Genomic DNA, 12,949 nt, shown 5'->3' with positions numbered 1-12,949 from the left:
TTCGCTCAAAATAAACATCCTTCACAGGATTGATCCTTACAATCCTTACAGGTCACTCCCACGCTAACCTGGCTCCGGCCATTCCATCCAGACATGAATCCTTCGGAGCGATATCTGACAAGAACTGGATTCATTGAAGGTTTTTCTAGTCCAGCCCGTCTTCGTCATATATCCTGCTAATCTTTATGGACCCAGGTTCGTTCAGGCATTGCAGGCATCTTTCCCGCGCGTTCATACCGTTTCCCGCCAAATCAAACCCCTCAAATTAACCAGTTTCGAACCCTATATAAAGCAACGCCTGCGCTCATTGCTTTTCAGTCGAGTTTCCCACGTTCGGGGTGACACATCCAGTCGACTCTGGCGTTCAAGATTTTGGAACCACTTCGTTCCTGCTCGCTGAACTAGAGAACGAGGAGACGCCTCATGATGTGGCATCTGAGCTCGAGTCGGAGCCTGACGATGATCTGCACATTTGCGGCCATTGCCGAGCGCAATTTCGGCAGGTGGATACCTTCCTGGCCCACAAGAAATCGCGGGTGTGTCGGCCTTCTCGTGCTGATAGGGAGCGACGAGCTGAGGAAGAGGCTGTCATTTCCTTGTTGGCCAACCAATTGAAGCCTGCTCTGAGTACGGCTGTCGTACAAAGCGTTCCGGCCGTAACGCCCGTAACATCCGTAACGCCCGTATCCCCGCCCAAGCACTCACTCCCTCAAAACTTTTTGGCCGATGAATCTGAAGATCCTTATGAGATTGACACCCCTCCGGATGAGGTTCACGTTGTGTCGCACACCGACTCCGAACTCCCTCCAGCATCCGGAGAAACGCCCAAGAAAGCTGTTCGACGTCCCAGAGGATCAGGTCCGGCTACCCATGTCTGTGAGGTAGAAGGTTGCCACTATGTGGCTAGTTATCGCAAAGATATGCTGAGGCACATGAGGAAACACTCAGGTAGATTCCAATGAAGGAATGGAAAGATCAGAACTGAGTAGTGGTATTTTTTTATGTGTGATTTTTCAGGCGAGAAACCTTTCAAGTGTTCAATGTGCCCAAAGTCTTTCTCTCGCAAAGATCACCTTCAAGGCCATGAACGTACTCACAACGGCGTCAAACCGTTTAAATGTCACCTTTGCTCATATGCTACTGCCATCTCGTGGTCTTTGACTAGTCACATGCGGATTCACACTGACGAACGACCATTCGAGTAAGAACTCTTCTACCGGGCTTATCTCCATGGGTTTATTCATATGCAGTATCTCAAATCAAACTACTTTCTCTTGCTAAGGTTTTTGGTTTGATATGAATTGAAAACCAATCCCATAATCGACATTCTGAAAAAGACTCAAAAAACTCACAGGCATTCCTTCAAAATAAGATGTGGAGTGGGTGATTGGCCTTGTCAAATAAAACAAGGGAGTGGTCCTTGAAAAGTATAATTTAAACTTGAAGGAACATACTGATTTCTCAATTTCTTTTAAAATAGTGAATAATACGATCGGGTTAGGTAACGGCTAACGATGCATCAAAAGATTTTCAAACTGTTCAACCATTCACGTCCCAGTCTTTTCTTGACTGACAAAAATATTTCCAGCACTTGAGGGAACTAAAAATTCGTAGGGGAAGAAAAACGTTTTCATCGTAAAGAAACATATGTGAATTCTGTTTTTACGCACACGCGACCTTGCTGATTAATCATGATGCTTCTAGATGTCAGTTGTGTCCCTACAAAGCAAGGGAATCCACTCAACTTCGTATTCATCTGAGATCCCACACTGGCGACTGCCCTTTCATTTGTACCTTCGAAGATTGTTCTTCCTCGTTTAAAACGTCCTCTGACCTCAAAAGGCATCAACGCGTGCACACTGGAGAAAAGCCGTTCAAATGCGGATTATGCGGTTATTCTTGCTCTATCAAGTGTGAGTTCCGACTAAAATGGAACCACTTTAACCCACGTTTGATAGCAAACTTCTGTTCATTTTCCAGCCAATTTGACTTCTCATCTTCAAACGATGCACAAAGGAGAAGAAGTGATCAGATGTAAAATTGTGGAATGTGATTTTAGATCAAGCAATAAACTGGAGATGAAGCACCACGAAAAGAGGATACATTCAGGTACGAGAGGCTTTAAATTTCTAGCTAAAGTATGAGACCTTTCGGAAAAGTGCAAATTGAGTTTGGAACGTGGCACGAGGGTATTTTTGGCAATATTCTTTTATAAGTATATTTAGGAATATAAAATAACAACCAAAAAGCTCCAGGTATAAGGTGTATATAGACATGGGTATGATTTAAATGCTTTTTCAACTGTCGTGGTCACTTTTTGGCACTTTTTGGTTCCTTTTTTTCTAAAAAATAACTTTCAAAACAAATTTTGTATCATGTATACTTGATCCGACCTCGTAAATGAGGAGGCGAATATATATGGAAAAGTTATTTCCTTTTTTTATAATTCAATTGTATACATGATTTCATCATTTCAAATTGAATGGGTCCGATTTGTTTCGTGGCTGAAGAAATCGCGCATAATTTTACTCATACATGAATGTATATTTTCAGCCGAAGCTTGCGGTATGGTTATGTCCTTGCGCTCTCTCTAGCTGAATGTAACGTGTTTACCAGGACTCGGAAAACAATTCAGATTTTAAATAAGTCTGAATTTTTTTTACCTGCCAAAATTATTTCCTTGGAAAATTGCTTTTTTTAGCCTATGTCTCTTCAACCTGACAAATAGCTGAGATAAAGCACCCATGGTAACCAAATTTGATGTAGAAACCTGCATGGTTTCGGACATTTATTTGGGGGTCCAAGCTTGGAGGCAATTACTATGGCTTTTGATTTCAAAGATTTTGCAATAATGAAAGATCTTGAAACCTTTGGTCATCAGTTCAAAGTTTTACAATTTTGTTTGATGCTGTCAATAATGTAACCGTCATTTTGCATTGAAGCTGGCTTATATCTTTGTGTCACGGAATTTCGTTCCTGTGAACACATTATTTTGTGCTTCAAAATATTTTCTGTGATTATCACAAGCCCTGGTTATTACAGTGGTTAGTTTCTACAAAACTTTCCACCAGTGATTGTTTTTTTTTTTCGAATAAGGTATTTGTTTCTAAATATAATGATCGTTGCATGCCATTTCATGACTATATTCGCGACGCATTTCAATCAAAAGGAGATTGCACGCGTACTCTTGAAAAACTTTTTTTGACTTAATGATCAATTCAAGAAGTGCCTGTTCTTAAACTTTCGCAGATCGTCCAAGGTTATAATATTAATGTAACACAAACAGTCCTCTTTGCAATGTTCAATTTAAAATGAATCGCTAAAAGACTAAAACCTAAGCATGATATTTAAGATATTTAAGAAAAGCAAATGAGCAAAATACATAAAGTGTAAATGAATTAATTTTTCACCATCTCGATGGTTTTGCTGTTTTGTTTTCATGATGGCCTAGATACAACCAGCAGATNTTTCATGATGGCCTAGATACAACCAGCAGACCAGTCCCACCCCTGCAAGAATGTTGATCACTGTGCCCCCTCCCCCCCACCAAAAAAAAAATCTGGTCTCTGAGAATGCTCAAATTTGAAGTGAATGTCGCCTGTTTTTAATCACTTCAGAATTTCATCCAAGTTGAAGATGGATGGAAATAAGGTGTGGGTGTATTTAGATTGGCAAAGCTTCTTGAAGAAAGTCAATTTAACTCCCCATCTAGTTCAATTACTTCACGGAACCCATTTGAAGCTTTTACTTTCCAGGTCATTTGTTTCATTGTCCCTCGTGCGATTTTAATGCCACCACGGAAATTGGATTGTCAGCACACACAAGGAAAATGCATGCATCACCTAGTAACCGATTTCGGTGCAAGTATTGCGAGTTTTCGTGTAAGTGGGAAGGGGGATTGTCCAGCCATGTGAACAAGAAACATGGGAATCAACCCACCAAACGAGCCTATGAGGCCAAACTGGAAGCTATGAAGAGATCACGCTCAATTACGTCGACAATTGCTGGGGTAGTTGACCAGTTAACTTCCCAGTCTGTTGACTCCAATCAAGGGCCCACTTCTAACGGCAAACAAAGAAAGAAAGTCTGGCTGTCAAAGACCCACTGTGCTCCAAATTTTAGCTGCAGCCACTGTGATGCTTGTTTTGTTCGCCTCGATTCGCTTCAATGCCACATACGTCAACACGACAACAAGAAGAGCGAAGAAGAAGGGAAACGGAAAGAAAACGAAGGCGCTATCCCAGTCCAAGTTCATCCCGATGGTGAACTGTCCAAGGAGTCGCCCGACAATCATCCGTTTCAGATGCCTGTTGTGACCCTCCCAGGTGAGACCTTTCTTCCCAGCATCTCCCTGTCTCCTCCCAAAGCATTAAGTGACTCAACCCATGTATCTCATTACCCCATGGATCACTCATCTAATCAAGAAGTGATTCAAACTGTCTTTGCCCACAATTCTCAGTTGCCAATAACCACCACACTGAATGGCAACACTACTTTTTCGGTCATGCCTAACTCAGGCTTATCCACGACCCCGATCCTCATGGATTCGTCGCAGATTCATTACATTTTGAGCGCTCCTCCCGTGGGAAGCGAATCTCAAGTGATCACTGTTGGGCCCCCAGGGTCCTTAGAGTCACAAATGGTGACTTTGGCACAACTGAACACTCATCCCAGTGTGTTATTGTCTGGTAGTGAAAGCAGTCAGGGAATGGATCCACGATAGACAATCAAAAGCTCACTTATGTGGCGTTTATTCCCAATTCTTCGTTCTTTCTATGGCAAAATCAAGTCTTTATTTTAGAGCACGGATTGAAATACATAAATATCACAATGAGCACAGTAACCATTTTTTTGGCACGTAATACACATTCAAGGTACATCGAGTTCATTTTTTAGGAATTTCTTTGCTTATGAACATGCAAAATAACACGTGAAATTGGGTGAGATATAACTTAAAAACATCACATCAATTGCATGAAGGTATTACATCCTGAGTAGTGACTTGGGGAGCCTTCTGACAAGACAAGAATTGCGCCATTCGTTTGAAGCTTCGTTTGAGCAAGTTCTTCAGTTCCTGTCGGAAGGACTCTTCAACAAGACAGTAGACGATAAAGTTCACGGAAGAGTTGAGAACCACCAGAAGATTCGACAGGCTGTGTAATACGTACAGGAACACGGGAACAGAAAATTGGCTGGCGTTCGTACAGAAAGTGTGTTTGTCCATCGTCAATTGATTGATGGCGCGGTATGCCTGGAATAACGATCCAAAAGGAACCAGTTTGGTCAAAGGGTCAGGCACACATTGAACCAAAACGATAGATCAAGTAGCTTGTTCATTGGTTGCCCTGGACTCTCGAAATGCTGATATAATGGGTCGGGTAGCTAAACTTCATCTCACCTGTATTCCCAATCGCACCATGTGGCAAAGTATGAAAATTGTTACAATGGCCACCAAGATCAACGTGGACTTTTCTCTCCGTCGTCGAATGTGTAGTTGGCCACTCGCATTGCGCTTCAACGTTCGTCGGTGAAGGCTGGAATCTCTTTGTGGAGGTAATGCTCCTGCCTGAAAATTTGAGCAAAGACGATTAGAGTGTCGTGGTTGAAAATGCCATTCCAGAAGAAAACCCCCATCCCCCTAATCTTTGTGAGACGAGAGAGGTGAAGGGTACGTATAGTTTGAGTACATCATCAAGAAAGATAATTCACATGAGGAATACTCACCGAAGGAAAAATATCATTCTGTTTAGTAACTTCTTCAATGTCATCCTCCGTGAGGGCACCCAAGTGACAATCCTTGGTGATATGCCCAAGGCATCCAGGCTCAGCCAAGACCGAACCATTCTCATCGGATGGTTGAAGAGGTGACGATTTGCCCGAGCTAAGACAAGGGTTCAACCATCGACGCTTCGTACTTCCTCGACCTTGCAAATGAGTCAGCTTTTGGCCGCGGTTGACTAAGTATGCTCTCTGGCGATTGTCTTGATCCTTGGTCCTTATTGAGTTGACCTTCATCAGATAATTATTAGACGACGTGAAAGAGTACATATGATCCTCCTCCTTGGAGGGTCCTTTTTTCGCCATGGATAGACAGCAGTATGTTACTAATATCCGAGACGACAGATTTCCCCTTTGAGGGGTATTTCTCTCGGAGAGCTGGTGAACTTCTCGTCGAAGTTCGATGTCCATTCCATTTCGTTCTTGACATGTGTGTGCTCGACTCCTCGAAAAGAACGATTCCGAGTGACTTCGTTGTCGATGAACGTAAGAGGATGACTTGGAGCAATATATGCAAGAACATGACCCGATCGGTTGTTGAGCATTCATATCAGCTGCGATGGTCTTGGGATCCGAGGGATCATCATTCATGCATATGCCCAAGTCATTGGCACATTCGCTCTTGCCACGTGTCCTCTTCAAAGGCTGCCGAGTGCCGCCAATGGCGCCCCGTTTGGACAAGGATCTATTCAACGTGGAGGGGCTTCTGTAACCTGAAACGGTGCTCTTTCTCGAAATGTTCGAGCAATTGCCCGAGGATCGTAGGAAATTGGTGCTCCCTGAGGAGGTGAGATCCGTGGGTGGTTGGGAAAGGCGTCTTCGGAAGGTCGAGTTGCCCACAAACCGATAACGATAATTGGCAGAGTCTCTGAAACCCAAAGGGAAATCTTGAAAAGAACGCCTTCCCTGGAACGTGCGGCTTTTTTACATGTTTACAGTAATACATGGATTGCCATCGGTGTTAATGAAGGAGTTTCACACGCGTATTGCAAATCCCATCTCTTTTTTTTCACAATTTTAAGTTTCCAAAATAGATGCGTAGTGTTTTCTGTTCAAACAAGCCCGGAACGAGAAAACTTTTCGTACTTTACTTAAGCTCTAAAGATTAACCGGCACATTTTCTCACAATTTTCTCTATTTCTTTTCCTTCTGTCTCCCCCTGTGTTTCTCTTCTTGCCGCCGAAATAAGGGCCATACTATGCATGTCTTTACCAACTGATGGTGGACATTAGTCAAGTCCGTCCTTTTGGTTACCGGCATCCAGATCCTCCCAAAGCCAACACTTAAAGGAGTCAGTTAAAGCCTGGGAGAGCCTGGAAACAGCCCGCACTAAACTCAGACTCAATTGGGAACCCACAAACTTGTCGGTCGAAAGAAATAACATTTACTTTTCATTTTTCGAGACTTCGTCTTGTTCAAGTACCTCAGCTGGCCTCAATGAGAGAGCTAGAGACCTGGTAAACCACACTGTCGAAAAGCATAAATGAGATTCTCCTCGTCAAAAGAGCGGGCTTAACGGATTTAAAGGAATCCTGGTTATAAAGAAACTCGAAGGTGCAGATCTTCAGTTTTGGACGCATTCAAAATACGACCCTTCTACCACAAAGCCAAAGGGTTTCCAAGACATTTTTCTCAGTAGTTGCCCAAATGTCACGACAGAGCGACCTTTTTCCACTTTGTTTGGACAAGCAGATCGTCCTAACCACTTGATGATCTATCTCGTTAACGGGATAAGGATCTCATTCATGAGCCTTACCCTGGGATTTTCCATGTACGCGTGACTTGTCACAACTTTCGCTAATGTGGATTCGTGTTTGCCAATCAAGTTGATTTCAGGTTGGTCAAGATCATGTTCATGGTTAAGAATTCTAGCCGTAAGTTCGAGTATGTTGAAAAAGGCTTCGCACACTTGAACGACGACTGTACGTACATTGAGCCAATTCTAATATTGTACCACCTCTGTGGTGTGAGGAATATAAATGGACACGAGAATGGATTTCTGTTTTTCTGCTCGGCTCGAGTTCTCGCGTCAAAACTCTGGTTTTTGTGAAGGTGAAAAGAACCACCCTACCTGATTTTGAAGTATATTCGCAAGTTGAAGAAAACCAAGCAAGCGAACGGAAGCAACCCGGATATGACAAGTTTATCCCAGTATTGTGAGAATTGATGGTAGAATTCATCCTTGGTCAGGGGTGTGGCAGTGTAATCGTTGTTGGCCAGATGGAACTCGAAGAATTTGGGAATGTTTTGGACGAAGGACACAAAGAGAACGAAACTGATGTATTGAAGCGAGGAAGGGCGATGTCTAAGAGGGTAGCATATGGCTTTGTATCTGGAAATAGATTGAACGCATCTGATAAGGGATTCTATTTTTAAGATTTCCAGAGCATGCCAGAAAGGGATCGGACCTTAAGACCTTTTTGCACGGAAGGCAGAAAAGTGATCACGCATGCGTTTGTTTACCAAAACTAAAGTGTAAGAATTTCAGTGGATCTCACAGACACAAAAAGTGTTAACAATGCATGGTAAAATAGTTATGACATCATAATTGACGTGTTAGAGAGCTTTCTGTCTAATTTGACGTTGCTAGACGAAGAAACTATCTAAAGTGGAACGTTCATCGGGTCCAATTTGAAGAGCATTTCTTTAATACTCTTGGCATCTTCCCTAAGGAAGATATCAAATTATTGTATAAACAGCTTTTTGAGTTCAATGAAGGCTGAACGTGAACAGGAACCAAGAGGCTGCTGGAGCTTGCGTTACAAGCCATTAATCGGATCCAAAACCAAAAGTGTTCAAGAAGATAAATGGACCTTAGTTCCTCTCACCTCTCCGCAGAAATAGCCACCACCATATAGATCGAACAGGAAAGAACGATGAATTTTCCAGGGAAAAGAAAATGGGAGAATAGCCTTCGGTACCAAAGAGGAGGGTGACAAACGAAGACCAACATTGCCACGTCCACGAGGTAAAAAAGGATGAGGAGCGAGTCCATTAAGGACAAGGTCATGAGCAGCTTGTTGAAGTTCGATGTGGACTCCTGAGGAAAGCAGAAAAATCGTGTCATCACCTTGGACCAAGGGAGCCAATCAAAGTACAAGACGAACTCACGATATAGCTGACTTGTCTATGCAAGACAATTAGCGTCATGAAGTTCCCAATGAGGCCAAAGACCCCTAGAAAAAAATAGAGACCAAATAGGAATTCGAGGCAAATAAAGATGGGAGCCGTCAACACATGAAGAAAAGAGGTCGTTTGAGTTGATGATGGCTGTCCAAAGGGTCACAAACAACCTGCGACGTAATCTTAATCAATCTCACTGACCAGGGATGACAAACATATTCGTGCTCGATCCCAAGTCAATCAAAATAGCGTGGACTCATGGTACTGAAGTCTTGTTGTTCCGATGGAACCCTCGGCTGACCCTTCGGCCAGGGGCAAGTGGCACTTGACGATGCAATGAAGGCTTATCAGATGTGGTGGGCAATGGAATTGACACCCTTTGTGGGTTAGCTCATAATTACCTGTCAACACAAGGCCAATGCCGTCGAACCATCTCCGGGCTTGGAGCACGACAAAACGGTGGGTCTTGAAGGATTCGTAACACGTGTAGTTCTTGACCACTTTGGGAACGATCTGGGTCCGTTTGGATTTGAACATGTTGTAGAACATGGTGGTCAGGCATTTCACGATCAGGTTGTTATCTCCCTCCATTTCTGACGTGGTTCTCGCGTTAGAAACCTGGAACAGAGGATTTGAGGGTAACAACCAAGATTGGCTGGTATTAGTTTCCAGAAATCTCAAAGAGATGACAACGATGTTGGCCAGGGTAAACATACTTTGTTTGCTTCAAAAGAAAGAATGACATCATTTCTTGACTTCGGATGTGTGCTTTTCCGAGAAGTTCTGACTCAATGGAGGACTTACGTTTGAAGATCCCTTGGTGGTACTTCTATTTTGGTGCATGAAGCAGATCTTCTGCCTGATCTCCTCTCGAGTTTCTCGGTCCAATTCCGCTTGTTCGGTCATTTGAAGAAGTGACGCTTTCCGTGTGGACGAGTTCAGAAAGCAGCTCATCATCTGATGCTCCAAGTTGTGTTCGTTGGATTTGTTGCTTTCGCAAAAGCTTTTGCTCAGTCGAACCATCATGTCGTTGATTTGTTTTGCTGGATTGACCGATGTCTTGGAGTCAACGGTGCCATTCTGAATTCGTACTAATACCACACGCGACATGTTCATCGGTTTCTGACAACTATCGGTCACTTTGGGATTTTGGGAAAGGCCAGTAAAAGCCATTTGGTCCATATCGGGTGGTTCTCTAAAAAAAAAAGATGTTTCAAAGGATTGTAGACTGCATCACGGTACGTGCTCAAGGGCAATCATTTTGCATATAGTAAAGATTCGCAAATTGTATTTTTAGCATTTAGTTATGTTAGACAAGTTTTGGCGGGAAGTGCTCAGTATTGGCCGAGATTTTGGTTTCCGTTCAACCCTCTTTCGATATTATGATGTCGACTAATGTTCAAGGGTTGTTGGCTTTTGAGACAAAAGTTATGAGTAAGGGTGCAGATTTCTGTTAAATAGAAAAGACCGTTTAAGACCTAAAAATGGCAAATAGATTGGCAAACTCAAAAGTGGCAAATGTAATTAAACATATAGAGAATTAGATGAAAAGTTGCAAAAAGTTGAGCTCCACCTTTAGGTCAAGACAGTATTACGTGATGCTAATGAATACAACTTTTAATGATAGAATAAGCCAAATGTCTTTAATATATTGTGGTAGAATATGTCAAGAGTGGGAGTGGGAGATTTTCATAGTTTGGTGCAATTGTACAAATTTACTCTTACGAAAATCCTTCACTTCGGATAGATTCGGATTTTTTGGAGGAGGGTAATTATTAGTGTGCATGTATGAGAAAAATCAAAGCTATACAGGGGCCTTTTAATTCAATATCTACTAAAACAAACCGGTCATCAACTAAGAACTGCTGGATTGCTGAATACTCTTATGTTACCATGAGCAATGCATAAATTATCCTAAAGTGAATTGACACATGAGGGATTTACGAGTACATGTGGATCTACTGGCACAGGAGGTTCTACTTCTTTCCTCAAAATTTCCTCACAAAATCTATGAATACGGATCAGTCGGTCACAATGTATAGTTTTTTTGTGCCGGTTAAGGACCTGAGCTGACACATTTTCATTTAAAAACATTGAGCTTTTGAAAGCATTTTTAATCCCCTTAACCCAAAACAGACCTGAAGATAGATGCCCGCTGATCTAAGATAGCTAAAAATACTTTTGATCGCAACTAAATTGATGGGTATGAATGATTTACCAAAATTTTGCTCAATTTTGGGACATTTCTTGTTAAAGAAGGGCAAATAAGAAGAAAAATGGCAAATAAACTTGGAAAAGTGACAAATAGCAAATAAATTCATTTAAGGGTCTAAAATCTTATTTGCTAGTTTTCTGCACCCCTAGTAATGAGGTTTCATTTTAAATTGATTTTCTCACTGAGCATATTCATGTTTTTTTGTGAAAAAATGCCATTACAAGCAATCATCATTATTTATTTATTGCGATGTCTTGTACATACAAATGAACTCCAGTTTTTAGTTGTCTACCCTCTCGGTACAACAATTAGCATTTCACAGACAAGAATGGTTTGTAACTATTTCACAGATGACGCTTTCAAACTTAAGTTTTGATCTCACGTCTCCCATGCAAGACAGCATTAATTCTTAAAGATTCTTATATGAGCCAAAGCTTTATGCATTTTAGTCGTCTTTTCAACTTTTGGGCTACGCATGGCTTAACTTCGTTCCTCTTGATGTCATCAGCTGAGCTTGAAAATGCAATTGGGTTGAACTGAACCCTTGAGAACCTGATGAAAAGACAATGTTCACTCTCCTGAAATATTCCAGTAACCTTCATCAAACCCTCACTACATGAAACGGTGTCTATGAATGGGCCCTGAACATTCCTAATCATTTTTAATCTCTGAAATTATAACATCACTTCGCCTTGATGATCGTTTCTATTCACACCAAATCTTCCTTCAAAAAGTTCAGTGTTCCCCCCTCCGTTTGTGTCATGTGCCCTCTTTGTTGCCAGGAAAAGGACTCCCCTGTGGAGAACAAGGACACTTGAGTAAGCACGTCCATTTATCTTCAGGTATGACTGTCATGTTAGACCTTAGTCTAATAATTAGGATGGCGCTGTTGTTAAAGGATCGATCCAAGGTTCGGCTGGATATTGTTCCCCCCACTATCTCTATGGTCTCAACCAAAATTACTTCGCCACATACTCTCTTTGTCTTGGAACTATTGAGCATGAAAATTATCGGAACATACTCTTTTCTCGGGATCTTGAGAAGCTTCCCTTTTTTACCTTATAATTCTAGGGTCATGTGGAATCTTTACACTCCCAATGCAACTATTTTCTAATTACTATCATAACCATATATGTGAGGACTTCTTGAAATTCGAGATCCAAGAGAAACAACTTTGAAGGATAAAACATTCATGGTTAGTTCATAAAACTACTTAAAAAATGAAATGCTATAAAAGCTTACGCATTTCTTTGTTTGTACTTTTACGTTGGGTCTTGAGGCAAAGTTTTCTAAAATTTTGCTATGATTGAATTTATGTCCAACGACCCAAATCGAAAGCCAGAACGACAAAAAAGATTGCCATTGATTATTATTTGGGTTCCCTGATTTCAAAAGGTGTTCCTATGTATAATCATAATTTTGTTTCGGTAAGTTTCAGTTTCAATCAAACGTGCTTACTGAGTGGTACGCCTCGTTCTTCTTTTCTGCTGTCTTGTTTGCAGGGTATTTAACAAAAGAAGGGGAGCATGTGCGGATAAATGAGTGTGCTCATTAAAACTTAAAACCTACATGGCAACCTCGTTATTAAAATGCTTAATTAAAGTTTGAAGGCCAACTACCTAGCTCCAAAACATACCTTTCAAATAAGATTGCATTCAACTTGGCCCCTGATTTTCCATAAGAAAAAGAAGCACCAAACTATTTTTGTCGTTCTGACCTGATTTCTCGACGTGATGGAATGAATACAGGTTTTAGAGATTTTTAATAGCCTAGAATGGACACTTTCTTTGCACTTAAATTTGCCTTATTAGATACAAAGGTCTGCAGTTGTTC

At 41.6% G+C, this 12,949-nt stretch overlaps 2 protein-coding genes across 2 annotated transcripts in view; one reads left to right on the top strand and one right to left on the bottom strand.

Moving 5' to 3' along the window:
* Nucleotides 1–42: 42 nt before the first annotated feature.
* LOC131885730 (zinc finger protein 64-like) lies at nt 43–4,835 on the top strand. The gene is made up of 6 exons (XM_059233869.1): nt 43–195; nt 319–948; nt 1,018–1,201; nt 1,705–1,913; nt 1,981–2,109; nt 3,756–4,835. Exons 1-6 carry the CDS (start codon nt 186–188, stop codon nt 4,721–4,723), a joined length of 2,130 nt encoding a protein of 709 aa, XP_059089852.1. The 5' UTR covers nt 43–185; the 3' UTR covers nt 4,724–4,835.
* The window catches only part of LOC131885727 (uncharacterized), a 13,339-nt gene continuing 5,112 nt past the window's right edge, over nt 4,723–12,949 (bottom strand). Inside the window, exons 2-9 of the mRNA XM_059233863.1 lie at nt 9,706–10,096; nt 9,303–9,519; nt 8,890–8,954; nt 8,607–8,818; nt 7,850–8,110; nt 5,725–6,646; nt 5,399–5,566; nt 4,723–5,251 (exon numbers count right to left, since the gene is read on the bottom strand). Coding sequence (XP_059089846.1) covers nt 4,967–5,251; nt 5,399–5,566; nt 5,725–6,646; nt 7,850–8,110; nt 8,607–8,818; nt 8,890–8,954; nt 9,303–9,519; nt 9,706–10,096 — 2,521 coding nt within the window. The 3' untranslated portion in view covers nt 4,723–4,966. The remainder of the gene's footprint in view (nt 5,252–5,398; nt 5,567–5,724; nt 6,647–7,849; nt 8,111–8,606; nt 8,819–8,889; nt 8,955–9,302; nt 9,520–9,705; nt 10,097–12,949) is intronic.

Source organism: Tigriopus californicus, chromosome 8 (genome assembly GCF_007210705.1).
Source record: "Tigriopus californicus strain San Diego chromosome 8, Tcal_SD_v2.1, whole genome shotgun sequence".
NCBI classification, from domain to species: Eukaryota; Metazoa; Arthropoda; class Copepoda; order Harpacticoida; family Harpacticidae; genus Tigriopus; species Tigriopus californicus.
The sequence above is the reverse complement of the archived record's forward strand: the minus strand, read 5'-3'. Positions and strand labels throughout refer to the sequence as shown.

Bases quoted from the DNA above. Each gene is read 5' to 3' on its own strand.
- LOC131885730 (XM_059233869.1), top strand. The intron at 1,202-1,704 runs GTAAGAACTCTT...TGATGCTTCTAG, and splicing joins ACTGACGAACGACCATTCGA to ATGTCAGTTGTGTCCCTACA. The intron at 2,110-3,755 runs GTACGAGAGGCT...TTTACTTTCCAG, and splicing joins CGAAAAGAGGATACATTCAG to GTCATTTGTTTCATTGTCCC.